Source organism: Cryphonectria parasitica (assembly GCF_011745365.1).
Source record: "Cryphonectria parasitica EP155 unplaced genomic scaffold M406scaffold_5, whole genome shotgun sequence".
Classification (NCBI taxonomy): Eukaryota; Fungi; Ascomycota; class Sordariomycetes; order Diaporthales; family Cryphonectriaceae; genus Cryphonectria; species Cryphonectria parasitica.
Genome location: NW_024468913.1, coordinates 2,637,873 through 2,662,928, shown reverse-complemented (window position 1 = coordinate 2,662,928; position 25,056 = coordinate 2,637,873). Strand labels below are relative to the sequence as shown.

The following is a 25,056-nucleotide window of genomic DNA, read 5'->3' as shown; positions in this document are numbered from 1 at the left end:
CTCATCTTTTTTTTCTACCCCCTGCAACAGACACGACGCGGCCCATTCAGGCGACTTTTGCCTCCCAGTCGTTCACAAACCAAACAAAAAACAAAAACAAAAAAGAAGAAGAAAAGACGCGAAAGAAACTTTTCGTCAGGTGGACGTTGTGGGCCGAGGAGGGAGATAGACGAAGGCGAGAGAGATGAACCTGTTTGCCCTTGTCTTTGAAACTGACCGCAATTCACGCCTCCACGTGCACGACCGAGACGAAACGTGGGCCGCGGCGCAAGCCCGAGACAGCGCGCCCTCGTGGGTTCGGGCAGAAGGCCAAAATATTGCCCAACCTGAACCAAGGTCTCACACCTTGCCGCGCTGGATCGACGCAATTGATCCTTTTTCCTTGGCTCAAATTGAACTGTCGGTGAGAGCCTCGAAGCAGGCGGAAGCGGGGGAAACTTCGTCATCCGCGTCATTCAATTTTTCTGAGCGCCAGTGGCTGGGCCGACGTGCCGTCTTCTGAGCCGTCCTGCTTTACAATGCTTGAGCAGTTTTTCACGATCGCCTCGGGGGCAGCCTACGAGGAGGGCCCCTTCGCGTGTGCGAGAAGTGGGACAGGGAGGCAAATCGTGCTGGCTGGGTCCCTTGTTGGAGTTTGCTCGGCGCACGCCCTCTTGTCCGCCCTTGCAAGCCACTTTCCACGCTCTCTCAATGCACTCTCAATGCACTCTACCATAATGGGACTGGATTCGATTCAATGGGGACCCCAGGCCTTCGACCTTGTCTCTTGCAGACCTCTAGGACAAGCATCTCGAGGGACTGTCGACTGCTCGACGTGACGCTCTCTCTCTCTCTCTCTCGCATATGGCCTGCAGTATGGAATGAAATGAATGCAACATCTGTGGGCACAAGTCCCTATCCCTCGCATATGCACCCTGCGCAGAGATGCTTGCGGACGCGGGCCGACCATGGCATCTGCACGACTTGCCCAACAGTGGATTCGAATACCCACCGGACCAGCACAACCGAGAGAGGGAACGAAGGAGGGAAAATGAGGCTTGAGCTAGAATTCCCTGTCGACCGCCTTTGGGGGGGGGGGGTAGTTGGCTGCAGATACTACTAACGACTACTGAAGTGCTAAAGTATGGTCCCATACTAATGTATTATGGTAGCATGTGTGCTCTCCCTTGTGTGCAAGGTGCATGGGAAGTGGTCTCGGCGGTCTTTCCCCAGAGAGTCGAGTTCAGCTCGGTAGCAGGCCACTGACACAGCGTTGCACGGGTCAGGTGCTTCCTACTGTGGTCACGATGTATGCAACGCACCGAGTCAATTGGACGGCTCACAAAGCAGGGACCAGGGCTCATTCATTCAGATCGTCAGCGATTTTTCTTTCTTTCTTCTTTTCTTAATTGCCCCCAGCACCGGGCAGACTGGGCAACGGGGCACCCGGGCGAATCCGTCTCACCAGAAGAGTCTCGACTGTGAGGGGCGAATACGGAATCGTTGCTCCAATGCACAGGTGACCTGGACGGGAAGGTCAAATCCTGTCCACACCTATGAGATGCTCGGCAGGGCCAATGTCGGCACACCGAGGGTGAGCAGGAGGAGCAGGGAGAGAGGGTATAGAGAGGAGTAGGGGTGGTGACCAAGTCCACAGGAAGGGAAGAACTCCCCTCCCCCCCTTGTCCAGTTTCCACCACCCCTCCCCACCCACTCTCCCCTTGGTGCCAGCCCAGGTCCTGTTTGTCGTCGGATAACCCAGAAGGGTCAGGCTAAGTTTGACCGTTTTCTGCGGTCAGATTGAGATCCATGTATTGTGCTAAGTTGTGGGAGCACAAGATGAGGGGTTATGCGTCTGATCCAGTATGCCGTGGCTCTCTTGTCTTGGGTTGCCGTCCCTCACATATGGCAGGCTCTTGCTATGCACCCCATGAAAGCCACGGCTTATCGGCATATCATCTGCTGACCACCACCACCCCAACTTAACACCCAAAGCGTTCAGATGGGATTGTTGAATTCGACCACATGACTATGGACCAGAGACTGCCGCTCGCTCGAACCTCGGGAGTGATGGAATAGAGGACAAGCAAACAGTCGAGAGGCCATAATGCGATTGTTGAACACAACCCCCCCCCCCACCTTTTTAAAAACCAAAAAATCCTGAGCCGTTCCCCGCCCAGCAGGAAACCGAATGCGACAGGCAGGAAGAAGGAGGAGGAATCACAGTATGCAGCTCAGGGTGACAAGTGAACGAGCTGCATAGCGCACACCCTCCCGCTGCCCGGGGAAGCTTGTGGATACGACTACTCTTGCACACCCTGTCACCCTCCTCTGGTCCTCCAACCCATGCATCCTTCAAGGTCGCATCTGGATTCCCTCCATTCTGATCCTGGACCCTGTCACAAAGCCCTGGTCCCCGGTCTCCGGAGTTTTCCCTTGGCAAGAGAGTCCATGCCTATTCATACTACTATGGTTTACCCGTCGAGTGGTCCTACTCTTCACGCTCGGCGCTTGAGGTTGACCAATCACGACTTTAGGCCGTCCAGCAGCCTCGCCAATCACCACCCAGAACAGCAACATCGCGGAAACTCACTGCAGCTCTCCCTGGCCATTTTGGACTTCCCTGATGCCCGACCATCCTTCCCCCCGGCCAACCAGCCTGTGAGTCTTTGCTCGCTTGCCGCCATGCGGAGCAATGCCTTGTCTACACCATGATGACTGCCAAAAATACCCTGGGAAACGCACCACCACAGTGTACCATCGGCTGCTTCTCGTGGTTTGGGTTGGTTGCCAGTAAACACACACAGAGAGATGCACGATCTGGCCAGACCTGCGGAGCTCACTTACTCACACACACACACACACACGCGCTCTCTCTCTCTCTCTCTCTCTCTCTCTCTCTCTCTCTCTCTCTCTCTCTCTCTCTCTCTCTTCTGTCCCATCCCAAGGACCAGCTCGCTCGTAGGTGGTGCTTTTCCTGAACCTTCCGTCGAGTCCCACCCCCCCTCTTCTTCCTTCCCACTCCCACTTCCCTTCCCCTCCCAAAAGTCATCGCATCCGCCCGACCGATTCCGGTGCATGAGAGTGTGTATGTGTGTGCGTGCGCTTGCTTGTTTTCGTCACCAACGGATTTGGCCGTGCCCAAAGATCCCCAGGAATGGGCCCAACCCCACTGCAACCTCTCTCTGTTCGAAACGCACCCTCTCCTCTGCCCGCCTATCACTCACGCCTGTGACCGACAGTTGACATGCATATGCCGGTGCTGTGATGGCCCCATAGCTCCCAGACTTTTCTGCACTCGCACCACAACTATCAGAGCGGTGTTGGTTCTGTCTCTGTCTCTGCCATACATAACCTCGCGTAGGCGCCCGCCGCCCGATCTAAGACCTGTTCTGACCGGTGTTTTTCTCGATTTTGCGACCCGCTTTCGATTATATGAGCACAGCGGGTATTCCCCTCGTTTCTCATTGCCCTTATCCTTTTCCTCGCTATAAACAAACAAAACTAAATCGAGGACGGGCAAACGCTGCATCTTTCTATCTTGTTTCCACCCCGTCATCTATCTACAAATTGGTCGCTGTTTGGTCGAGACAGCCCAGCCCGCGCCGGCAACGGCTTTTTTCTTTCTTTTCTAAACCGGTATAACGGATTACTGTTTTATACAGACAATACTTACACACCGGCACCGATCGCCGAGGTGACACACACACAAAATGGTGAGCTGACAGAAGAACCTGCAGACGAGAGGGAGGCACATTATTCACACTCAAACTCCGTAGGAAACAATGTCGCGGCACGCCATGGCCGGAAGACCACATCGGGAGATGGAAGAGAAGTCGCGGTTCCGCGAGACTTTCTTCTCGCTGAAGAGTGTGGCGCAACAAAGACCTGAATCTATTCATACTGAGTTTATGGAAACAGACTGGGATGAGGACGACATACTCAGTGAATTGGAAGATGGTGGGAGTTCACCTCGGCACAGTATCGACTCTGTAAGTCACTTGATGCTCTCTTTATCCTGTCATTTCCCCTCCATATTGAGACCTTGTCTCTGAATGCACGACCCCTCTTCTGGAATGAGATTTTCCCTTTCCAGAATATCATTCTCGTCACATGCCAAGTTTCATGAGTAGCAGTAGCTGATACCGTCCCTTACGTGTAGTCTGGCCGCCCAAGTGTGACCACTCTGTCAACCTATGATGAGGTTCGCACGCCAGACCAGCGCTCACTTGCGCGTTTTGAAATGGGCCCGGACCCGATCAAGCCGACTCTTGGCCCAAGAGGCCCTCACCTGTTCCGTAGTTCCATCAGCTCGACGAGCTCAGTGGAGTTCCAGAATGCGCTGTCGCTCTCGCCCATCACGCCCAAGGCGCCTGGTCAGGGTGTTGTCGAGTTCCAGCTGCCCATCACCTTTGACATGGACCTGCAGACACCAAGAACGGAGATACACACCGGACCGGTGCGGTTTACCAGCGCGAGGCTGGACACGGCAAACCTGGCCGAGTGGGCGCCGGAGAAGGTTGCGCAGTGGATGCTCAATGCTGGCGTTGAGCAGCAGTTTGCGGAGAAATTCATCGAGAACGATATCAACGGGGCGATTCTGATCACGTTGAAGTTTGAAGACCTGAAGGAGCTCGGCATCGCCTCTTTTGGGGTCAGGACCAAGGTGTGGGAGGAGATTGCCAAGATGAAGGACATCCGCGCCGCGTCTCCAGACCCGGAAACGCCCATCGAGGATGAGCCGAGCAGGGAGGTGAAGAGGGAGATGAGGAGACAGGAGCGAAAGGAGGACGGTGGAAACGTGAAGCGCAGCCAGAGCAGCCGGCGGCGCAAGCACCATAATGAGGACACCATCCGGCCTGGCGAGTCTGTCTCCATCGTCGGCATCGAGCAGGTGCTGCCAAAGCCTCACCACTGCTCCAAGGGCGAGAAGTGTCGCAAGTGGCAGAAGCAGCAGCGCATGATCGAGGCCTTCAAAAACGACCACCCTTTTGTCAACCTGGACGGCGGTGGAGGCGGCGTGGTCATGGTTGCTGGTGATCCTGGGAACCCTGCCACCGCCAGAGCCATCAGGCCAGATGATGAGGTCGTTTTCCGACCCATCTCAGACGCTGTGCCCTCGGTGGTCGCCTCGTCTGACATCCTGGGCTCTGAGGGTCTTGCTCCGCTCCAGTATCTGCAGCAGGCCACGCTGAGGAACGCCCAGGCCCGCGAGCAACAGGACAACATTCAGCAGTTCCTCGAGCTGCAACACCAGATGGCCGCGGCTGCGGGTGGTAATGAAGATGTCCCACCCACCCCACCCTTCGAGATGCTTCCTCACAGGAAGGCAACGCCCCACAGCGGCCTCAAGGCCCTCTCCAAACTGTCCATCCCAGCGCAGACCAACCGTTCTACTGAAGAGCTCCCTGGATCAGCTTGTCCGGGCTCTGCATGTCCCGGGTCGGCTTATCCTCCCTCGGCGCACACCTTTGGACCTTCACAGCCCTCGTATGCCGCGCAGCAACGCCAGGCATACCAGTCGACGCCATCGCCCTCCCCAGACTCACGCTCTCAGACACCGACTGGGGTCTATCGCTTCGGCACGCCCTTCTCAGAGATGGACGTGCCGGTGACGGCACATTACTCCATGGCGCCCGTGGCGCGCGACGTCTCACAGTCTGTGCCGCCAGAGATGAACTATCACACGGCTACCAACCCGCCGCCTCGCTCGCTCTCTCGCTCTACCTTCCGCAGGCCCTCGTTTATGGCCATGCCCTCAGTGGACGAGAACATGGCGACGCCTATCGAGCCGCCTCGTCGCAACATCCCCTCGCCTATCGAGACGAACACCATGACGTCTCCTCGGTCCAAACAGCAGCGACCTCTGCAGGCACCTCCCCGTGCTGCTTGGCCCTGGTCTCCTCCCGCCATAGGCCGTCAGTTTGAGACAGCCATCGCACCCATCCCCAAAGGACATGGGGGCAGCGCAGACTACTTCAACAGCGGTGGCGGTAGCAGCAGCAGCAGCAGCAGCAGCAGCAGCAGCACCAGCAGCGCCAGCAACGGCAGTAGCAAGCAACACACGCCCAACAGCAGCATCTCCTCGACGAGCATGAGCAACCCGTCTGCACTAGCGGGCCACCCCAAGGACCTGGACGGATATCAGTACCAGGGATACATGAAGAAGCGCAAGACCAAGATGCTCCGGCACGAGTGGCACGAGCAGTACGTTACCCTGAAGGGAACGCGCCTGGCCGTGCACAAGGACCGGCGCGAGGTCGACCGCACGCTCGAGTACATCGATATCGACGACTATGCCATCGCCTGCGCCGGCCTGGCGTCGACGAGCAAGCTCAACGCGGCATTCAAGGCCATGAGCATCCGCAAGGACAAGGGGATGACCAAGGAGGACATCGCTGCCTTCAGCTTTCAGCTCATCCCGCAGGGTGACATGAAGGGCGGCGTCGGCGGCGTCAGGCTCAGGAAGAGAGAGAGCTCGCTGTCGTCCGGCGTGGCTCCTCACCCGACGCACCGCCGGAACGGCAGCCTGGATGACGCCGCGCTGCTGCCGCCGCCGACGCCGCCTGAGGCGTCCAACGGTACGGGCAAGACGCATCACTTTGCCGTTCGGAGCCGTGACGAGAGGATTGACTGGATGAGGGAGCTGATGCTGGCTAAAGCTCTGAGGCAGAAGGGCGAGGGGTTCGAGGTCAGTGTGAACGGAAACATGATCTAGTCTGGCCACTGCTGTTGATGTTCTTTTTCTTTGATCGTTCATACTGTTTTTCTTCGGTGCATTTGCATTCTTATTGGCGTCTGCTCATCATGACTTGTTTCTCTTTTTTCTTTGTTATCGTTTTCCATTTTACTTTTCTATGCTTTCTTTGCTTCACATTCCATATACCTTTTCTCTTCTCTTCTCTTCTCTATGCCTCACATTTGATACGACATGATACCGATGATACCTTTCTCGTCCTTTTTTTCTTCTTTTACCTCTTTTCCTGCCGCACTGAGTAGCCGTCGTGTGTATACAGGCACTCGAGTCGGGCTCATTTTCATTCCATTTCTGAAGAAAAAACCCCCCAACATCGGTGGGATATGACTTTTTGTTATGAGGCTTGGGACACAAAAAAAGAAGACACAATCCGCTCGCAAGATGCAATGGGAGAGATTTTTTGGGGGATTTGTTTTTTTCTTCTTTTTCTGACGACTGCATGACATTATGGAAGCGGGGGATGACAACCAACTTACCACACTCTTTTGATTAGCATTGGGTACTTCTGAGTCAGTTTGATAGCTACTTAATCAGGACATTGTCATGTTTACTTTCAAGTATGTTGGCAGGTGTGACGTATTCTTAGTGTTCTAGCGTGTTGGTTCTTTCTGTCATTGATGTACAAGGTATATACAGTGGTAAATGACATCAATATAAAGCCATCGCATCATTACTGATGGAGTGCAAACCTTGGCAGTCCGACAACAACTGTAGCCACGATATTACTAGATGAACACAAAGGTTTTGAAGAAGAAAAAAAAGTATAGACGTTGCAAGAAAATGTATTGATTCTACCCAGTTACGAGCCAATGCTTTCCTTCTCTCCCTCTCTCTCTTCCTTGACTTGCGAGCATATCGCGTGTCTAGCTCTCTTGATGATTGCTTACTCAGGCCGGACCTTCGATGGACATTATAGTTTGTAGAAGATGTAGCTGGACCTTGCCATCTGCTCCAAGAGCACATGAGGCAGGCAAGAAGCCTGATGCCTCTTTTTTCCTAATGATAACGCCTACATCAAAGTGACCTATGAATTCTCCATACCTATCAGAGGCTTTTCCAATCATATAGACGCAACATTATGCAATTACATAGGTAGATTGATACATCCCATGCGCCGTTTCCAAGTCTAAAGGAACTGAAGCCGGTCCTCGATTGTGCGTGTGTGTGTGGCCCGCGCAACCCACGACGCCCCTTCACCAACACACTCCCACGCGTCCCTTCTCCCCCCCCCCCCCCCCGGGATCCCAACCCTCCCCTCCCCCCCAAAAAAAAACCTAACTACTGCTTCTTCTTGGTCGAGCTCTTGGCCTGCTCCTCCTGCTGCTCGATGAGCTCATAATCATCCAGCTCCTTCCGGTCGGCATACCACTGGCCGCCCTGCAGGACCAGGACGCCGACCAGCACCAGGGCCAGGATGGTATTGCTGGCGGCCATGACCTTGAGGCTGTCCTCGCGGCCGAGGACGATCTCGCCCGTCAGGGGCCCCTCGTGCAGCTCCTCAAAGCGGCCCTCGGCCCAGATGTCGCTCGAGACGGCGCGCAGGCCCTTGACGATGTTGGCGACGTAGACGCCCACGCCGATCAGGTACATGACGAGCGAGGCGCCGTCGAAGAGCATGTTGCTCTCCGAGGGCCGGAACAGCTTGATGAAGAAGCCCAGGAAGCCGACGGCCACCATGATGTGCAGGAGGCGCGCGATCAGCGGCGGGGACTGGTGCATGAACTTGAGGTGCGTCTCGAGCTGGTCGAAGAAGGTCGGCGCCACGGGGGCGGAGGTCCAGAGGAGGGGGTAGTCGTAGGGGAACTGGGCGAAGATGATGCCTAGGAAGAAGCAGACGGCTGGAGAAAGGAGGGAGGAGGATGGTTAGCCTTTATTTTCTCTTTTTCCTCCTTTTTCTTCCTCCTAAGTTTGGTAGGCTTTCTCCTGGGAGTTTGGGAGGCTGGTCTGTCGCGGCAGATGCGAACAGCGCGAAGGAGGGAAGAACTCACGTCCGACGATGAGAAAGGTCGCGAAGGAGCTGGACCCTCGGTAGTCCTTGGACCGCACCGTCTTGCTGCGATCAATCGCGAAAACGCCAGACATGGTGAAATGTGGTTGAACGGTTGTCAAGCACCGCTTGGGAGAAGTAGGTCCTTGTGATCTGGTGTAGTAGTTCCAAGCGAACTTTTTTTGTTGGAGATAAGAGAAAGGAGAAGAAGATCGAAGCAGAGCTGCTGTAGTTTGTAGCGTGTGGGAAATCTCGTCAGCCAGGCGGGACCTAATGTCGTCCGTCGGTCTGGATGCCAGAGAGGGCTGATGAATTACTTGACTATTGTTGGAGTGGCTCTCTGTAAGGGTCCCTCCCTCCCGAACCCTTGTGCGACCAGCCTAATGCGGGCGGGTTAGCGATAAGAGCTAAATTGGACCTTACCTAATAACGGTGACCCCTAAACATGGAGGACTTCAGGCCTCCAGCTGAGGCCCTGTGCTGCACTTCTCTATAGTACGCCGGTTTTCTTAGGTAACCTGCTTCTCCAGCGTCAATAAAATCTCCTACAACATGATTTTTCTCAATACTACTAGCACCAATTTCTTCAGTGAAATGTAGAATTATCAACAAATACGTCCAGAACAGCACAGGAGATGCCAAACTTCTAAGGGTTTTCTTTTCAGGACTGTTAATCACTGAAATACTTACTAAGACTTCGCCAAGATACTCTGAATATTAGCGCTCTTTTCCAGTGGACGGTCTAGTCCTGGCGGAAACAAGTTCTAGATCTTCTGTGTCGGATCTTGAGAAGGTTTGCAATTGCCTTTGCATGAATGAATTGCCAGTCATTTCTTGACCAGGGCAAAATTATTACTACTTGGCAGCCAGCTGCGTGTTGTCTGTATTGTTGAAGCCAGAAAGAGAATTGTGCATCTGCCATGCTGGGCCAGCAGCCTCTCTCATACAGTTGCCCCTCTCAGAGAGGTATGGTCATCGTACTGAGGCTTGTCGCCGTGTGTTCGCCAGCTTAGGGCAATCAGGGTTTGGAGCTTCCGACCAGCTGCAGCTCACTGGCTTTCAACATGCAAGCGGTGCATATCTAGGTTCAGAAAGAAAATGTTAGCATAATCATTCCCCAAATATATCAATAGTGGCTAGTGTAGAATGTAAGTTAAGTTTGGGGAGGTGAAAGGTGCCGGAAAGGGGGGAGCGGATATCGAAGAGAAAGTGAGAGGGTTTGAAATACTTACCGAGTTTATAACATCTGGCTTCACATTCTTGGTGACCAGATTACACTGATACTTCTTGTTGAAGACCTTCTTGGTGCGTGATGTGAGACAGGCTGTGTCCTCGATCCACTGTTCCATGAGCGGCTGAGTGCAGTGAAAGTCAACGCAGACCCGCTGCTTGGTGATCTGGAAACACATGTTTGCCGACTGAGGAAGGTTCTGAAAGGTCAGCAGCACATATGATTGACAAGAGAAGAAGGGGAATTTGTTTTTCTGGAGGGGGCTAGCATGCCCATTTTAAACCAAAGAAGTAGTAGTCACTGCAGACAGAAAGACTGTTCTGTGTGCGCGCCTTGCCCAGTCTCTATTGTTCTAAGCTGCATACTCTCCAGCCGGTGAGCCCTTTGTACAAAACTAAAAACAATGCAATTGTGGCCCTATCTTCAAAGAAACCTCCCTTTTGTGGCAGCTGAAGGTGTCACTCCACTGGTAGCATTCGTCAAAGTCTCCCCCCGCCACTCTCTCAGAAAAACATATCAACCCAGTAAAGCCTGCCTCACTATCTCAACGTCTTCTGGCGTTCCACAGACCAGGCCAGCCCTCTCATCAGTTCCCTTCAGCACTCTGTCCAGTATCGCCTTGCCATCCACAGGGTCGATAGCCACACCACCCGCACACTCGATAACCAAGGCAATAGGGAAAAGCTCAAACAGTCGCCTGAGCTTGGCCTTGCTCTTTGCCGTGACGGGCGACACATAGACGCCGTGCCCCTTGGCCAGAGCATGCACCAGATCAGGCACGAGCCCGCCGCAATACCGCAGGGTGTAGCCCTCCTGGATATACCTATTCACCAGCCCCATGTACCTCTCGTCCTGTCCCGCAGCGCGCAGGTTGGCCGGCGCAAAGTAGCGCGTCTTGAACGGCGGCGGCGACAGCTTGACTTCAGAGCGGATGATCTCGCAGTCCCTGGAGCCGTGCTCGTTCAGGCCGATCTCGAGGCAGACGGGCGGCGTGGCGCCCAGGATGCGGATCGCGAGGATGGCGGTCGTGCGAGGCCCGTACACGCCGAGGACCGACGCGATCTGCTTCTCAGAGGGCTGGCCCACCGCCGTGCTCCCGTCCCACACGCCGAGGATCGTGCCGACTGTCCAGTTGGGCGCGATGATGGAGCTCCCGTCGAGCGGGTCAAAGGCGACCGTATACTGCTGCTGCGCAGTTGTCTTGGTCTCATCAGAGCCGACGTGAACAGCCTTCTCCACAGGGTCCTCCTCGCTGCTGGCGGTGACGACCGAGGGACACCTCTCGGCCAGTGTCCTGCGCAGGATGTTCTCGGCCGCGACGTCGACGTTCAGCTGGTCGTCGCCAAACGTGTTGGCCGTGCCCGCCAGCGCGACATGATGCGCCCTGCTCAGCGCCTGTGCGATGTCGCCAACGGCATCGAGGACGGCGGGCAGCACTGATTTGAAGAGGTCGGCGTGCGAGCCGTCTGCTGGTGCGAGCGATTCGAGGTGCGAGGTGAAGGTGCCTGTCGTGCTTGCCATAACTATCTCTGATGTATATAATTTACACTTCCAGTGTGATGAATTTGACTTGGCGTAGGAAATGATAGTAGAAATGAGGAAGAGGAGGGGTAAGTATGTTCTTTGAGGTCAGGTACGAAAACTTATAGTGGCGTGAGTTGGTAAGTTAGTAGTTGAGGTTTTTTGGACGGCGCGGCCCGACCCACAACAAGTTGAGTGATGGTATAATTACAGACAAGACGTCACTCACTCACTGACTCTCTCACGACTCATTCACACTGCTTCCCTGGTGTAATTCTACTAAATTACTATTCCCCAACCATGCTTTCGACACCACTTGAACAAAGGATATAGCAGTATGTACACGTAAACGAATCGAAAATACCCAGAGCAGCCTCCCACTCAACCACACCCCCCCCCCCCAAATATTATTCTTACTTAACTTCCTCCTCATGCTCAGGACAAAGTCCCCAAGCAGGCTCCTCATGCACCTCAACCCGAGTCGACAAATTCCGCTGCTTCAGAGCAAGAGGCACGTCATCAACCCTCGGTCTTCTTGTCCTCCTTCTCCTCCTTCTTCTGCTCCTGCTGCTGCTGCTGCTGCTGCTGCTGCTGTTACTACCACCTCCCTCACCCTCACCCTCATTCTCGCCCAAGAAGACGCCCCCCTCATTCCAATCATGCGGCAGCCTGTCGCGACACCTGAGGAAGTCCTCCGTCATCTGCGGCTTCCGCTCTTCCCACACCTCACAGGCAAACTCGATCCTGCTACAGAAGACGTGTTCGATCCTTTCCGAGACCAGGATGTCGTGTTTGTGTTTCCATCTGCCCGTCTTCCAGCAGCTATAACAGTATACCGGGTATGTCTTGAGATGACACATCTGAGGTTTTTGTAAACATTGGAGAAAGAAAGAGGAAGTCAAAATCCTAGTACTTGGTTGTTGAGGCAAGGCCAACGACGTGGGCCCAGGGCGCACAGGGGTCTCTCTCTCTCTCTCTCTCTTGTTTATCTTGTGTGGTCCATTTGAAAGTTTGCCTCTCGATTGAGCTCGCCAGAAATCTGCTGAAAACCACAGATCACTCCAGTCGCCGATAGGACATATCCTGTTGTTGTTTAGAAGGCACACATCACTTGCTGTCGATGGTTTGACTGTCTTGACGGCCGGTCCCAAGCGTAGCAAACCATCGATATTTGTCACGTAACTCTGTGGACGACTGTGCGCGCCCCGGCAATTGTGCTCTCCCCCCTTTAACTAAGCATGTAGGGTGACTGAATGTTACGCATAGAGGCGCCTGAGTGACCTGGATCAAGTAATGCCTTTACTTCATTCCGTGCTCCCGTCGTCACCGCCCGTCATCAGCCAGGCAGCTCACCCCTCGGCCTCTCCACGGCTGTATTCGCCGCCTCGGAAGCAGGCTCGCTCGCCTGCATTGCATGCAACCCGTAGCCGGAATACTTGTAGCTCTAGTCCTGGTACGCCGTCGGAGGCACTGGAGAGTACCCTAGTTGTTGGGAGGAAGAAGCTGCCCCGCCCGGTACGGTCTCCAACTTCTGCTGTTTGTCCTGGCCGTCGGTGAACTTTGCTTTTGAGGCTGAATAGGCTGTCTGTCATTTCCACGGGCGCCTTGGCCAAAATAGAGAGGGCTCGGATAGACCTCGACAACATATCTCAGCAACGAAAATTCGCGAGGTTCCCCAAGAAACTTCTGAAGGACTCTTCGGTATTCAAATAATGAGTATGAGCTCTTGTATTTCCAATTTTGTGGTGTTATAATGCTAAAAGTCTGAGTTGAATACTCGACTGCTGACTGGATTAGGTCCGGCAATTCCTGTATGCGCTCCTTTTTGGCCAGGGCGGTCCCACTTTCCCTTCCTCACATCAGCTCTTATGTGTGTTTATAAATGCCTGCAACCCACCCAAAGACATGTACAAATTGAATAAAAGTAGGGATGCAGGCATCGAGGCGGATTGTCGTTTGGGGGCCACCGAAAGAATCGGGATATCGGCGGGGGCCCGCGCTAGAGGTCCGGGAAACAGCAGTGCCGGTAGCCGTGGCGACTGACGCTTCTACAACGTGCCAACTGCGTGAGTACTTCATCGCCTCTTCTTTTTCTCCTCCTGTTGAGACAGTAATATGTCCCGCATGGCGGCTCTGGCATTGCGACTGCCGCCGAGCTTCGGCCCTCTGAGAATCTCCTCCTGCTTCGCTCCAGGTTTCGGTGGCGGAGCCGGATGCCTTCTTCGTTGAGCTCTTCTGAGAGCCATAGCATCCAGAAATTCGCGCCGAAAGTTGGCCGCGATCTTCTCATCCGCAGCTTCGTCAGCGCCAGCCCCAGCTCCCGTGTCTGCTTGGGCTGTAACATCGTACACGTCCACTGCGTCAGGATGTTAGTCTCTTTTCCCCCTTTTCTTTGGGGATCCCGCCTGAACCCTGCGTCAGGAACATGTGAAAAGGAGAAGGGTCAACTCACGTTTGTTCTCCGACATGAGTGCTTCCACCATCTGATCTCGCTTGATGTCGTCACTGGCGCGCCTTTTGCGGCCACGCCACGGCTTTCCGTCCTTGCCGAGCCTGCCATGTTTTCGAGAGTCCTCGGATTCGTCGTCGAGATCCTCTCCGGCAAGTCGCCTCCGCGCCTTCTCGGTCATGGCGGCATTACGCAAGCGGGCTTCTTCGCCCAGATCAACCTCGTGTAACCGCCCTTTCATCGCCGGCTGTTCTCCCATCCTCTTCAGCGGATCGGTCCCGGCTGCCACCTCTGCGCTCGACGAGCCGGGCTGTTGCGACGTAGTTGCTTCGACGTCCTTATCCGCAGCATACCGTCTAGCCAACTCGGATTCTATATATTCCTCCCTTCCTGGGTCAGTCTTTGTCCGGGGCAAGTGTGTCGGGTGCAATGGGGAAAACCTACATATGCTTGTTCACGAGCTCGCCGACCAACCCGACCTGCGGTGCAAAGCGCCTTGACACGCCCAGCTCCACAGCCTCGCCGTCTTCATCGGGAACCAGGCCCAGCTCGGCCTTTGCTTCCTCCTTGGCCGCAGCCTCCGGCCGAAACTCGACACCCTTAAGTCTGGACTTGCGCGCGTTTCGTAGGCGCAGGGCTTCAGCGACTGATAAAGCATTTGCTTCTTTGGTTTCTTCATCGCTGCCATTGTTATCGCGGGTAGTAGCTTCGCCGTCCTCCGTTGATGCATGAGGTGCAACGTTTTGGCTGGTTGCATCACCGGTCGTGGCCCCATCGTTCTCTTCCGGGCGGTGCCTGAAGTGCTTGCGCTTCTTGCTTGGTCGGAAGACGACCTGCGATGGATTTGTATCAACGGATGTGGGTTCCTCCATATCGAATGGCGATAAGTAGGCGAGGTTCTTGATGATGACTAGAGGTGATTTTCTTTGGGAAGTAAGGAAGTAGGGGCTGATTCCATCGAGACTGGGGGGTGAAGTAAGCGAGATCCTTATCTTATCGCGAAGTTGCTATAGTACTAGTACTATGTACTTTAGCGCAAGCAGCAGGACTAACCCTAGTCTCCAGTGACATCAATGCTTTGGGCTTTGTCACTGTCAGAGGCGAAGTTATACACAGTTGAACAAATCACAACCTGAAACAACTCCCCAAGAAGAAATCAATTCACAATACCAATCAATACCATGGAGGATTCAGGCAGCACATCTCAAAAGAGGATTCACTACACTGTGGAGGGGTCAGTCCAAGGTAAACACCCTGCCCATTAATGCATCCCTAGATTGCCTCACACTTACATGTTCTTCCTGGGAAAAGGCGTTGGGTATAGGTAGGTTAGTTCATATCATGCATATTGCAAGCTCTCTCTGACAATATTTGTATCAGGTACTTTGCTAGGAAGCATGCAACAGCCAGAGATATCACAGGCTGGGTGCGCAATACACCTGATGAGAAAGTAAGTCATGCAAACATTCCAAAGGCTGAATTAGCATATCCTGACATTGGCTTTAGGTTGAGGGAGAGGCACAAGGTGATTTGAGAAAGATTGCCGAGTTTCTCAAAGATCTGAACAGGGGCCCTTCCCATGCCACTGTGAAGAAGGTAGACCATGAGCACCGAGATGTTGTAGAAGGTGAAAGAGCCTTCGAAGTCCGACACTGAGTGGGTAGTCGCATTTCAGGACCAAAACGGCAAGATAAGAACGAGGAGACAACAGCAAAAAGAAACGCATACGTAGCTGGAATGGGTGAATTGACTGCATTATCATGATGTGATATCCTGTAGTCTAGTCCACACAGAGACCGTCAAAAGGAACTGCACTCGTCATGTTTATTCTTCTTCCATGGATTCGTCCTCATCCCCGCCATCGTCAGAGTCTTCTTCTTCTGCCCCCTCGTCCTCATCAGACTCGCTCTCGTCATCAGCGATTCCAACAAGCCTCTCCTTGACATCCTCGTCGGCCTCGGCAGCAGGCATCTTTCCTGCGAAAGCGCGGCGAACAGTGGCATTTGTGCTGGTGTCCCAAACGTGCATCCTTCCCTTGCTACCAGCCACTGCCAATCTGAAGGCGACCTCAGCGTCTGGCCCGAAAGTAGTCGAGAAGACCTTGCCCACATCCAGATCCCGTGACACCACCAGTGCGGGGCCAGTTTGTTGAATATTCCACAGCTTGACCGTCTTGTCTGTAGACCCCGTTGCCATGAAGCCAGGGATCACACTGTTGAGGTCAAAAGAAGAGACAGACTGGTCATGCGCTTGCAGTGTCCACACAGCCTTGCTCTTAGCTGGGTCTGAAGGCGCGTTCCTCACATCGTAGTAGTGAATGACTCCGTTCTCGGTAGAAACGAAGAAGAAATTGGGGTTGTGAGGATCCCACCGCACGTTCTCGACATCACTCTCCACGCCCCATCTTGATGGCTTTGCATCTGGTGCTCGCATGTCGGCGGCGACAATCGTCCGATCATAACTACCGCTTAGAAGAACTGTCGACTCTACCGAGTGCCATGCTAACGAGCAGACCTTGTCGGTGTGGTAGCTGTATGACTTGGCGCACTTGGCAGTGTTTAGATCCCATAGCTTGACCGTCTTGTCGGCCGAAGCTGAGGCCAATAAGTTTCTGTGTTTTCGGTTGGCCGCCAGTGACAGAACTGCGTCCACATGGTATTCGTCGTTTGCCCTCTTGGACTTCTTCTTCTTCTTCTTCTTCTTCTCATCCTCGGGGTTACCTCCCTGACCCAGTATGGCGTTTGGGTACATGCAGTCCACCGTGTCGAGGTCCCACAGCTCAATATCCGGGTCCATCGTGCCAATCGCGACGAAGTTTGCTGCCGCGTCCTTGTCGACGCTTGACCTGCCACAGGCGATGTCCAGCCACTCGACGCAGAGGGGTATCGCAGGAAGCATGATGTCGTGGTGTACGTAGAGATTGTCGGCTTCGTCCTCGTACACGTAGACCTCGAGGTGTGCCAGCTCGTCCTCAACCTTGGCTGCCAGCATCAAGTTATCTGTTGCAAGAATTTGCAAGTCCTCCCGCTCCTCGTTCTCATCCTCTTCGTCTGGTATAGTGATGTACGGGTCATCCTTGTTGTTGTCGTAGTATGCCAACGATTTGACGTTGCCAAACATGCCCATGCTCTGTGCGACCTCGATGTCCTCCTCCGGGTCGTCGTCGTAGTGCTCAAGGTCGTACTCTTTCAAGTCGTCGTCGATTTCAATACTGCAACGCGGTCAGCACAATACTCTTCTGGGTGAAGGCGAAGCGTCAGGCCATACTCGTTCTTGGCGTCTTCGGACGCCTTCTTGGACCCCTCCTTGTCAGATGCTCCCTCGCCATCCTTTGCTTGGGCCTCTTCCAGGTCATCATTGGCATCGTCCAACTTTAGCTTCGCCAACGACGCGATGCGCTCGAACTCTTCCTCGTCGAAATTATATTTCTGGGGGAAGGGAGCCGCGAAACCTCGCGGCACCCAGGCAGCAGTCGTGATCATAGACGACATTATGGCGTAGGAAGCACAAGTTTGCTGAATCTCAAACGAGTGCAGGGGATGAAGGTTGCGAAAAGCCTTGGGGAAGGAAATTCAGGGCCAAAAAAAAAAAGTTGAAGTCCCTCCAAATCTCCGATAAGATAAGAACGCAGCGGAACCTACTACTGTAAAGCATTAAAGCAGTAGACATAGGCCTAGTGACCCCACGTCTATGTACCTAGTACGTACTTATTGCGTACTACGGTTAAGCTGGTAGAATCTTGCCCTCACACCTCTCAACTTACTTTTTCCTTTTGTTCTTGATGAGAGCAGGATTTAATTATTGAATGATCTCAGAGTAGATGATTTTGCGTAATTGATCAGTCCACTTGTGTTCGTGGTGCGAGAAATCTATCGAGTATTTGACGGTAGCCGTAGCGAAAGCTTCAGGCGGTCGAGCGGCGGTGCCAAATGTTATTACAACATCGGTAGGCTCCAAATTCACGCCACGAATCCTCATCAACTATCATCACTCTTTTAAGAGATCCTCCGCAACACAACAGCCATGGATCGTGATAGAGACTCCAAGCGGCGGAGGCTGAATTTCAACCCCTTACGATCTGATGACCGCTGGGGCGACGTCCCCAACCGAAAGAACGGCCCTCCTCACGCGAACGGACGCTTCTCATCCGGGCGGTCAACACCCCGAGGTAACAACAACAGCCTCTCCACCCCCGAGCCACCGCCCAAGGACGACGAAGTCCACCCACAAGATGAAGACGACACAGCGCTTGACCGCGACTGGTACGCTGGCGATGAGCTGGGCCACGCCATGGGCGACGAGGCACACAACCCCTTCGGCGCCTACGACAGCAGCTGGGTCGAGAGCCAAGAGCAGGAACGCGCCATGGTTGAGAAGCGGGTTGGCCGGTTCGATCGGCAGAGCCAAAAGCAGGTGCAGAAGCAGAAGGACATCGATGCGTGGGAGACGAATCGCATGCTGAGCTCTGGTGTGGCGCAGAGGCGCGGCCAGGAGTTCGAGGATGACGAGGATTCCATGCGGGTGCATTTGCTCGTGCATGAGCTCAGGCCGCCCTTCCTGGACGGACGGACCATCTTCACCAAGCAGCTGGATCCGGTGCCTGCGGTGCGGGACGCCCAGAGCGATATGGCCGTGTTCAGCCGCAAGGGAAGCAGGGTTGTAAAGGAGCGGAGGCAACAGCGCGAGAGGCAGAAGCAAGCACAGGAGGCGACAAGCCTCGCTGGTACAACATTAGGCAACGTGATGGGTGTTAAGAACGAGGACGATACGGACAGCGCGCTCCCGGTCGCGAAAGAAGACGAAGTCAAGGCTGAACCCCAATCACACAAGTTCAGCGAGGTCATGAAGAAGAACGCCGGCGCGAGCAACTTCAGTCAGAGCAAGACGTTGAGGGAGCAGCGAGAGTTCTTGCCGGCATTCGCAGTTCGAGAAGATCTTCTCCGTGTCATCAGGGACAACCAAGTAATCATTGTCGTCGGTGAGACGGGTTCCGGGAAGACAACTCAGCTTACGCAGTTTCTATACGAGGATGGCTATGGCAACCGAGGGAACATTGCCTGTACTCAGCCCAGGCGGGTGGCTGCAATGAGCGTTGCCAAGCGTGTCAGTGAAGAGATGGAATGCGAGCTGGGGAGTACCGTTGGGTATGCGATCCGTTTCGAGGACTGTACAAGCGAAAAGACCGTCATCAAGTATATGACTGACGGCATTCTCCTGCGAGAATCGCTTAACGAGCCGGATCTGGATCGCTACTCGTGCGTCATCATGGACGAGGCACACGAGAGAGTGTTGAACACGGATGTTCTCATGGGCCTTTTCAAGAAGATCCTGCAGAGGCGTAGGGATCTCAAGCTCATTGTTACGTCTGCGACGATGAACTCGAAGCGATTCTCGGACTTTTTTGGAGGTGCCCCCGAGTTTATCATCCCCGGCCGAACCTTCCCAGTCGATGTCATGTTCTCTCGGTCGCCAGTCGAGGACTACGTCGATCAAGCTGTCCAGCAAGTGCTGCAGATACATGTCTCCCAGGGCAAGGGTGACATTCTTGTCTTCATGACCGGCCAGGAAGACATCGAATGCACCTGCGAGCTGATTCAAGAGCGGCTTGATCTGCTGAAGGATCCACCAAAGCTCAGCATTCTGCCCATCTACAGTCAGATGCCTGCAGACCTGCAAGCCAAGATTTTCGACCGAGCAGCGCCTGGCGTGCGCAAGTGCATCGTGGCCACCAATATTGCAGAGACCAGTCTTACGGTTGACGGCATCATGTTCGTGGTTGATGCCGGGTTTTCTAAGCTCAAGGTGTACAACCCCAGAATGGGCATGGATACCTTGCAGATCACACCTATTTCGCAGGCGAACGCTGGGCAGAGGTCAGGCCGTGCAGGGCGAACTGGGCCGGGTAAGGCATACAGGCTCTTTACAGAAAAGGCTTACAGAGATGAGCTGTACATCGCGACTATCCCCGAAATCCAGAGGACGAACCTGGCCAACACCGTCCTCCTGATCAAGTCTCTTGGAGTCAAGGACTTGCTGGACTTCGACTTCATGGACCCGCCGCCGCAAGAGACCATTACGACGTCGCTATTTGATCTGTGGGCGCTAGGGGCGCTAGACAACGTTGGCGAGCTCACCGACCTGGGCAGCAAGATGAACGCTTTCCCCATGGATCCATCTTTGGCGAAGCTTCTCATCATGTCGGAGGCGTACGGTTGCAGCGAAGAGATGCTCACGATTGTTGCGATGCTGTCGGTTCCCAACGTGTTCTTTCGACCGAAAGAACGACAAGAGGAATCGGATGCGGCGCGTGAGAAGTTCTTCGTACCGGAATCAGACCATCTCACATACCTACACGTCTACTCTCAGTGGAAGGCCAATGGCTTTTCTGACAGGTGGTGCACGCAACACTTTTTGCATTCCAAATCCCTACGCCGCGCCAAAGAAGTCCGCGACCAGCTGCTCGACATCATGCGCATGCAGAAGATGGACATGGTCTCGTGCGGTACCGACTGGGACATCATCCGAAAATGCATCTGTTCGGGCTACTATCACCAAGCTGCAAAAGTCAAAGGCATCGGCGAATACATCAATCTGCGTACTTCTGTCACGGTCCAGCTGCACCCGACGAGCGCCTTGTACGGCCTGGGCTTTCTCCCTGATTATGTTGTTTATCACGAGCTCATCTTGACATCAAAGGAGTATATGTCAACCGTGACGAGCGTCGATCCGCACTGGCTGGCGGAGCTGGGTGGAGTGTTTTACTCGGTCAAGGAAAAAGGCTACTCAGCCAGAGACAAGAGGGTCATTGAGACAGAGTTCAACCGCAAGATGGAGATCGAGGCGCAGATGGTCGAAGACAAGAAGAAGCACGAACAGAAGTTAGCCGAAGAAGAGAAAGGCCAGGCAGGCGGGAGCGCGAATGGCGCTAGCGTCAAGAAGAAGATTGTTACATCAGGGGCAGTCAAGAAGCCCGTTGTGAAGAGGAGGGGTGGTGGGATGGCATTTCGATAGGGTTCGCCGTGCACGAATCAACATGCACTTTTCCAGCCCAGCCTGAAAAACAATGTTCCCTCAATGCTTCACTCCCAAGCCCGCGTACCATTTGGCCTGGCCTTGCTCCTCAACGAGCGCCCGCATATGGTCCAACTGCAATACATTCGCGACGACCTTCCCATATTTCGGATACTGCCCCATATCGAGGTCCAGCGACCTGGGTCCCCAGCCATAGAACACCACCAAGTAGAAGTCTACGATGGATAGTTCTCCACCAATCATGTGGCCATCGTCCGACAAATTCGACTCAATCCACTCATAGCACGCGAGGACCTTGCGCCGTCCGGTCTCCCTGATGGCGGCCAAGATGTTATCATTGACGACGTCAAGATCCGGGGCAGCGAAACGGGTAGGTCGGTACACCATGCCATAGCCTTGGCCGTGCAATGTTCCGGTCAGCCATGTCATCCATTGCAAGAATTGGGCCTCGCCCACAGCTACGAAAGATATGTCAGCCTGGGTCTGGTGCGTCTGAATGAACAAATTGGATCGACTGCGGTTCTTCTTTTGCCTAGGAAAATTGATTTCGCTCTTCGTTCGTGACGAGGCTGTGTGTCGGCATATCTTGTGAGCTTGGGCTGACGGGAATACGACTTACCTGACGCTGGAATGAGCTTTCTCTCGGGCACCAGCCTGGAGATGTAGAAAGCGATGGCTACCAGCTCAGTAATGACGATCTCGCCCGGCGCGATATCAGTGGGTCTAGTCGAAGCCTTTACGCCGTCTGGAGTGATCTTGAGAGCCGGTACGTATGCGCTGTGGTGGATAGCACGGTATTCGGCGCTGTTGAAGGAGCCATCAGCGGCCTCTGTAACAAGCTTGGTCAACGGACGGACAGAACAACGTCACCCCTCTTGGCAGAATGATCAAGGTGTTCTCGATGCGTCCTTCAGCAGGGAATGCAAACTTACCGCCACCGTCCGGGCCCGCCACAAGAAGCACGGAGTTAAATGGAAGATCGACATATTTGAGGAGCATGCAGAGGACCAGGGAGCAGGCGCCGTGGGCGTGGAATAGAGTGAGCTGAGGTGCCATGTTGACCGTGTGGATAGAGTGTGCAATCCAGTCTATATAGTGATAGCATAAGACGCAAGGGGGGTGCAGTATCGAAAATGCTTGATCTAGCTCTCCAGATGGGAATATGATTCGCATACACACCGCACCTATTTGTAAAGAATTCCATCATATATACACGATCACGACCTTCTCAAAAGACGGCCATATAATTGCTCCGCGGAGATGTCTACACGTAGACATGTAAACATCTTTTGATGAACTTGTCCTTTTGGTGAATTTGTCATCGAATTCAAGACCGCGTTTGTCAGCACGCCTTGAATCTGACCGCGTCCTCAAATTAAACTGCACATTTAGTCCCCAGCATGATACGTGTTCGGCGCAGCATCGATTAAGATTAATGATCAGAAAACATGAGGATCAAAGTCTCCATTATAATCCTGAAAGGGTATCAAAATGCCAGTCTTATGATGCCATTGATTCTGAGAGGGTTGAGTGAAACAGCTGTGGAGCACGTGATGTGTGCAAATACAGTTAGTTGTATGAATTTTGATACTCCCTAGGTGCAATTAATTGGCTATCATCAACATGTAATTAAGTACTTTTTGGAACATGGCTCTCATTGTCCAAGGGACTGATGGCGCATATTTTGAAAATGGCTTTAGAATACAAGACCTGCCTTCATACTGTGCTAGATACGATGTTTAGGAGGAAACATACCATGGAGTTTAGCATCTTGAATCAAGGTCCTCCTCGCAACTAGCCATACATGACGACGCATTAGAAATATCATATTGGGATAAGAAAAGATATGAGCAAGTATACGTATATTCGAGAACTTTAACCAAAGAACCATGGAATGGAACATAAATCAACCTTGATCATTTGGAGCCCAAGTAGCTACTCGAGAGCTTGGCCACAACAATTCCTATCATCAAACACCTACCTGGAACTCATCTGAGGAAACATCATGAGACGCTCGAAAGCTTCAGCTGCTAATTACATCTTTGAAACCAGAGATTTTCTCTCCCGCAATCCAAAAAAGACGCCGAACAAGCCAAGTTCAGCTCAACAAGATTCTACACAAGGCCGCCGTAGGAGTGACGCAGACGCCTGAGCTCCAAGGGAAGGAAAGGAAGGGTGGAGATATGGGATTGGATACGCAATTATCATCTTTGGCATTAATCAATGTTCGTAGTCTTATTCACAATCGGTGATACATGGCCATGTTGAGAAGAATTGGAAGACGTGGCATGTACAAGCCAACTCATGACGCGGGTTCGTTTTTGAAACAAACCTGCTCACCTCAATGCGGAGCCATTCCTCACCGCATGGAGTTCCTTCAGTCCATAAACGGGCAGACTATGAAGTTTGTCCCGTCTGAAATAATGAACGTGGTCGACCACCGTAGTAAATTGTGCCGAACTGCGGGCCAACGTGATCTGCCTGCCGACTCTGCTTGTCCTCGCCAGACCCAGAGAAACCTCTGACGTGGCAAGTCCCCTACATCATATGCAGTCGTATTCGGCCACAGACGACTGGACAGGAAGGACTGGTGAATTGAGGTCTGCACGGGTCTTGTGATGATTCGATGAACGGTACAACAGATACGCCGCGGACTTGGTCCAAAGCACAGAAGAGTCGATGGCTGACGAGATCCCCACGGATTAAGACCTCGGTAGATGTTAGTCGTTCCATCGCGGGTATTGGGAATCCCATCCGAAGATTGAAACCAAGGCCGTAGCTGAAACGAAACAACCGTGGAAAAAGCTATGAGGCGTATTAATAGTATCAACAGAGGAATACTTGAAATAGCAGAATTTGGGATTGCATTTCTTTCCTTTTTCTCTTCGACCGATTTGTGAAAAGCATTTGTTGGTTACTGACCGGGCTGCGTTGTGTAAACCAACCTGTGTCCTGCAACAGCTTCACCAATGCGTTGTTGCATCCCACCCAGATGGCCCACTCAGATGGCTGCGGGGAATTTAATCATCATATAGCTAATCAATCTCGTTTGCTGCGAACACGTGGCACATCTGCCAGTGTGCGCAATGACGAGCACGTTCAATCCCCTGCACGCACACACAAGAGATTCCCGCCTTCACAGCCCGCCAAATGTTCAATGTTACCACCATCTGGCTGGCAGGTGTGATATGGTGGCAGCATAAAAGGTCGAGAAATATGTGTTCGGTGGTGTGTGTGCAGGCATGGATTGAAAGGCCCGAGCGCGGGACTCTGAAACGGGCGTGATATTACTGGAGCTTGTCCGGGGTGTTTGGTGGCTTGATGGTTGGATGGCTCTCGATCCGCCCCAAAACAGCATCTGCCAATAGCGTCTCTCGTCTGCCGCCGTCCGTTTCATGGGCTGCAGGTAACAACAAAAGCACAGAAAATCCTAGAAACAAACGAGCGAACCTCCCTTGCCGATCACCACCCTGTGGCTCCACCTTGGATGCGCGCAGCTCCTGGCGAATGGCTTGGGAAAAATCCTCCCGCCCACTACAGCTTTCTTTGGCTACCGATGGCCAGGGCGCGTTTGCACTCTGTGCAGGGTAGAGAGGCCTCAACGTGACCTGGCCCCACGCTTTGAATCCGTTCTTGGTAGGCCCAGGCAGTATGGCAGTGTGCAACGAACCCATGGCCCAGGTCGCCCTCTGACCATTGGACATTATCCAGCGTCCAGCGTCCACCGACCAGTACAGCAGCCCTTTTGGCTGTTGGTGTGTTGATTGAGTTAGCAGAGCACGCAATGGGCAGTGTACTAGTAGATAAGTACTTAGTTAGTAGTGATGGCGGGTCAGCTGTGGGCAATGGACGAGTCACCAGGCCGCGAAGCATGGCCCACCTCGCTGTCGGAAGATACTCGATAGGGTTGCAGTAAGCCGTCCCTAGTGCCGCGTGCTGGCTCCACCCATGTGGTCGGGCCACTCACCCCCCATGAACCAGTGTTTGTTAGGCCAGGCCACTCGTTGGTAAGAAATGCGGGCCATGGTCGGAGGTGATGGAGGGCAAGGTGATGCATATACAGAGAGCACGCATGCAGTAGTACCACATTATCCACACAC

At 53.5% G+C, this 25,056-nt stretch overlaps 9 protein-coding genes across 9 annotated transcripts; 3 read left to right on the top strand and 6 right to left on the bottom strand.

Annotated features, from left to right (window-relative positions):
* Window positions 1–3,395: 3,395 nt before the first annotated feature.
* Window positions 3,396–7,397, top strand: M406DRAFT_91190 (uncharacterized protein). The gene is made up of 5 exons (XM_040926195.1): window positions 3,396–3,695; window positions 3,759–3,971; window positions 4,142–5,877; window positions 6,007–6,462; window positions 6,508–7,397. The coding sequence occupies exons 1-5, from the start codon at window positions 3,693–3,695 to the stop codon at window positions 6,695–6,697; spliced, it is 2,598 nt and encodes an 865-aa protein (XP_040775753.1). The 5' UTR covers window positions 3,396–3,692; the 3' UTR covers window positions 6,698–7,397.
* A 617-nt stretch (window positions 7,398–8,014) lies between these two features.
* Window positions 8,015–8,818, bottom strand: M406DRAFT_340324 (Shr3 amino acid permease chaperone; the record flags this gene model as incomplete). The annotated part of the gene is made up of 2 exons (XM_040921546.1): window positions 8,015–8,574; window positions 8,725–8,818. The coding sequence occupies 2 exons, from the start codon at window positions 8,816–8,818 to the stop codon at window positions 8,015–8,017; spliced, it is 654 nt and encodes a 217-aa protein (XP_040775752.1).
* A 1,652-nt stretch (window positions 8,819–10,470) lies between these two features.
* Window positions 10,471–11,727, bottom strand: M406DRAFT_62138 (uncharacterized protein; the record flags this gene model as incomplete). Its single annotated transcript, XM_040924762.1, has 2 exons — window positions 10,471–11,420; window positions 11,709–11,727. 2 exons carry the CDS (start codon window positions 11,725–11,727, stop codon window positions 10,471–10,473), a joined length of 969 nt encoding a protein of 322 aa, XP_040775751.1.
* A 1,590-nt stretch (window positions 11,728–13,317) lies between these two features.
* M406DRAFT_291968 (uncharacterized protein) lies at window positions 13,318–14,828 on the bottom strand. The gene is made up of 3 exons (XM_040919005.1): window positions 14,369–14,828; window positions 13,928–14,310; window positions 13,318–13,831 (listed from the first exon to the last, which is right to left on the bottom strand). The coding sequence occupies exons 1-3, from the start codon at window positions 14,794–14,796 to the stop codon at window positions 13,551–13,553; spliced, it is 1,092 nt and encodes a 363-aa protein (XP_040775750.1). The 5' UTR covers window positions 14,797–14,828; the 3' UTR covers window positions 13,318–13,550.
* Window positions 14,829–15,299: 471 nt separating this feature from the next.
* Window positions 15,300–15,580, top strand: M406DRAFT_260660 (Acylphosphatase; the record flags this gene model as incomplete). Its single annotated transcript, XM_040917385.1, has 2 exons — window positions 15,300–15,374; window positions 15,431–15,580. Coding segments are annotated over 2 exons (225 nt in total), but the record flags the coding sequence as incomplete, so codon positions are not given.
* A 168-nt stretch (window positions 15,581–15,748) lies between these two features.
* On the bottom strand, window positions 15,749–17,415 carry M406DRAFT_340321 (WD40 repeat-like protein; the record flags this gene model as incomplete). The annotated part of the gene is made up of 2 exons (XM_040921545.1): window positions 15,749–17,135; window positions 17,192–17,415. 2 exons carry the CDS (start codon window positions 17,413–17,415, stop codon window positions 15,749–15,751), a joined length of 1,611 nt encoding a protein of 536 aa, XP_040775748.1.
* Window positions 17,416–19,297: 1,882 nt separating this feature from the next.
* On the top strand, window positions 19,298–20,935 carry M406DRAFT_42121 (uncharacterized protein; the record flags this gene model as incomplete). The annotated part of the gene is made up of 1 exon (XM_040924183.1): window positions 19,298–20,935. The coding sequence occupies one exon, from the start codon at window positions 19,298–19,300 to the stop codon at window positions 20,933–20,935; it is 1,638 nt and encodes a 545-aa protein (XP_040775747.1).
* A 207-nt stretch (window positions 20,936–21,142) lies between these two features.
* On the bottom strand, window positions 21,143–22,006 carry M406DRAFT_233499 (uncharacterized protein; the record flags this gene model as incomplete). The annotated part of the gene is made up of 4 exons (XM_040915943.1): window positions 21,143–21,414; window positions 21,576–21,654; window positions 21,697–21,785; window positions 21,889–22,006. Coding segments are annotated over 4 exons (558 nt in total), but the record flags the coding sequence as incomplete, so codon positions are not given.
* A 2,237-nt stretch (window positions 22,007–24,243) lies between these two features.
* M406DRAFT_331104 (uncharacterized protein) lies at window positions 24,244–24,981 on the bottom strand (the record flags this gene model as incomplete). The annotated part of the gene is made up of 4 exons (XM_040920596.1): window positions 24,244–24,356; window positions 24,399–24,705; window positions 24,837–24,853; window positions 24,924–24,981. 4 exons carry the CDS (start codon window positions 24,979–24,981, stop codon window positions 24,244–24,246), a joined length of 495 nt encoding a protein of 164 aa, XP_040775745.1.
* Between the last annotated feature and the right edge of the window lie 75 nt (window positions 24,982–25,056).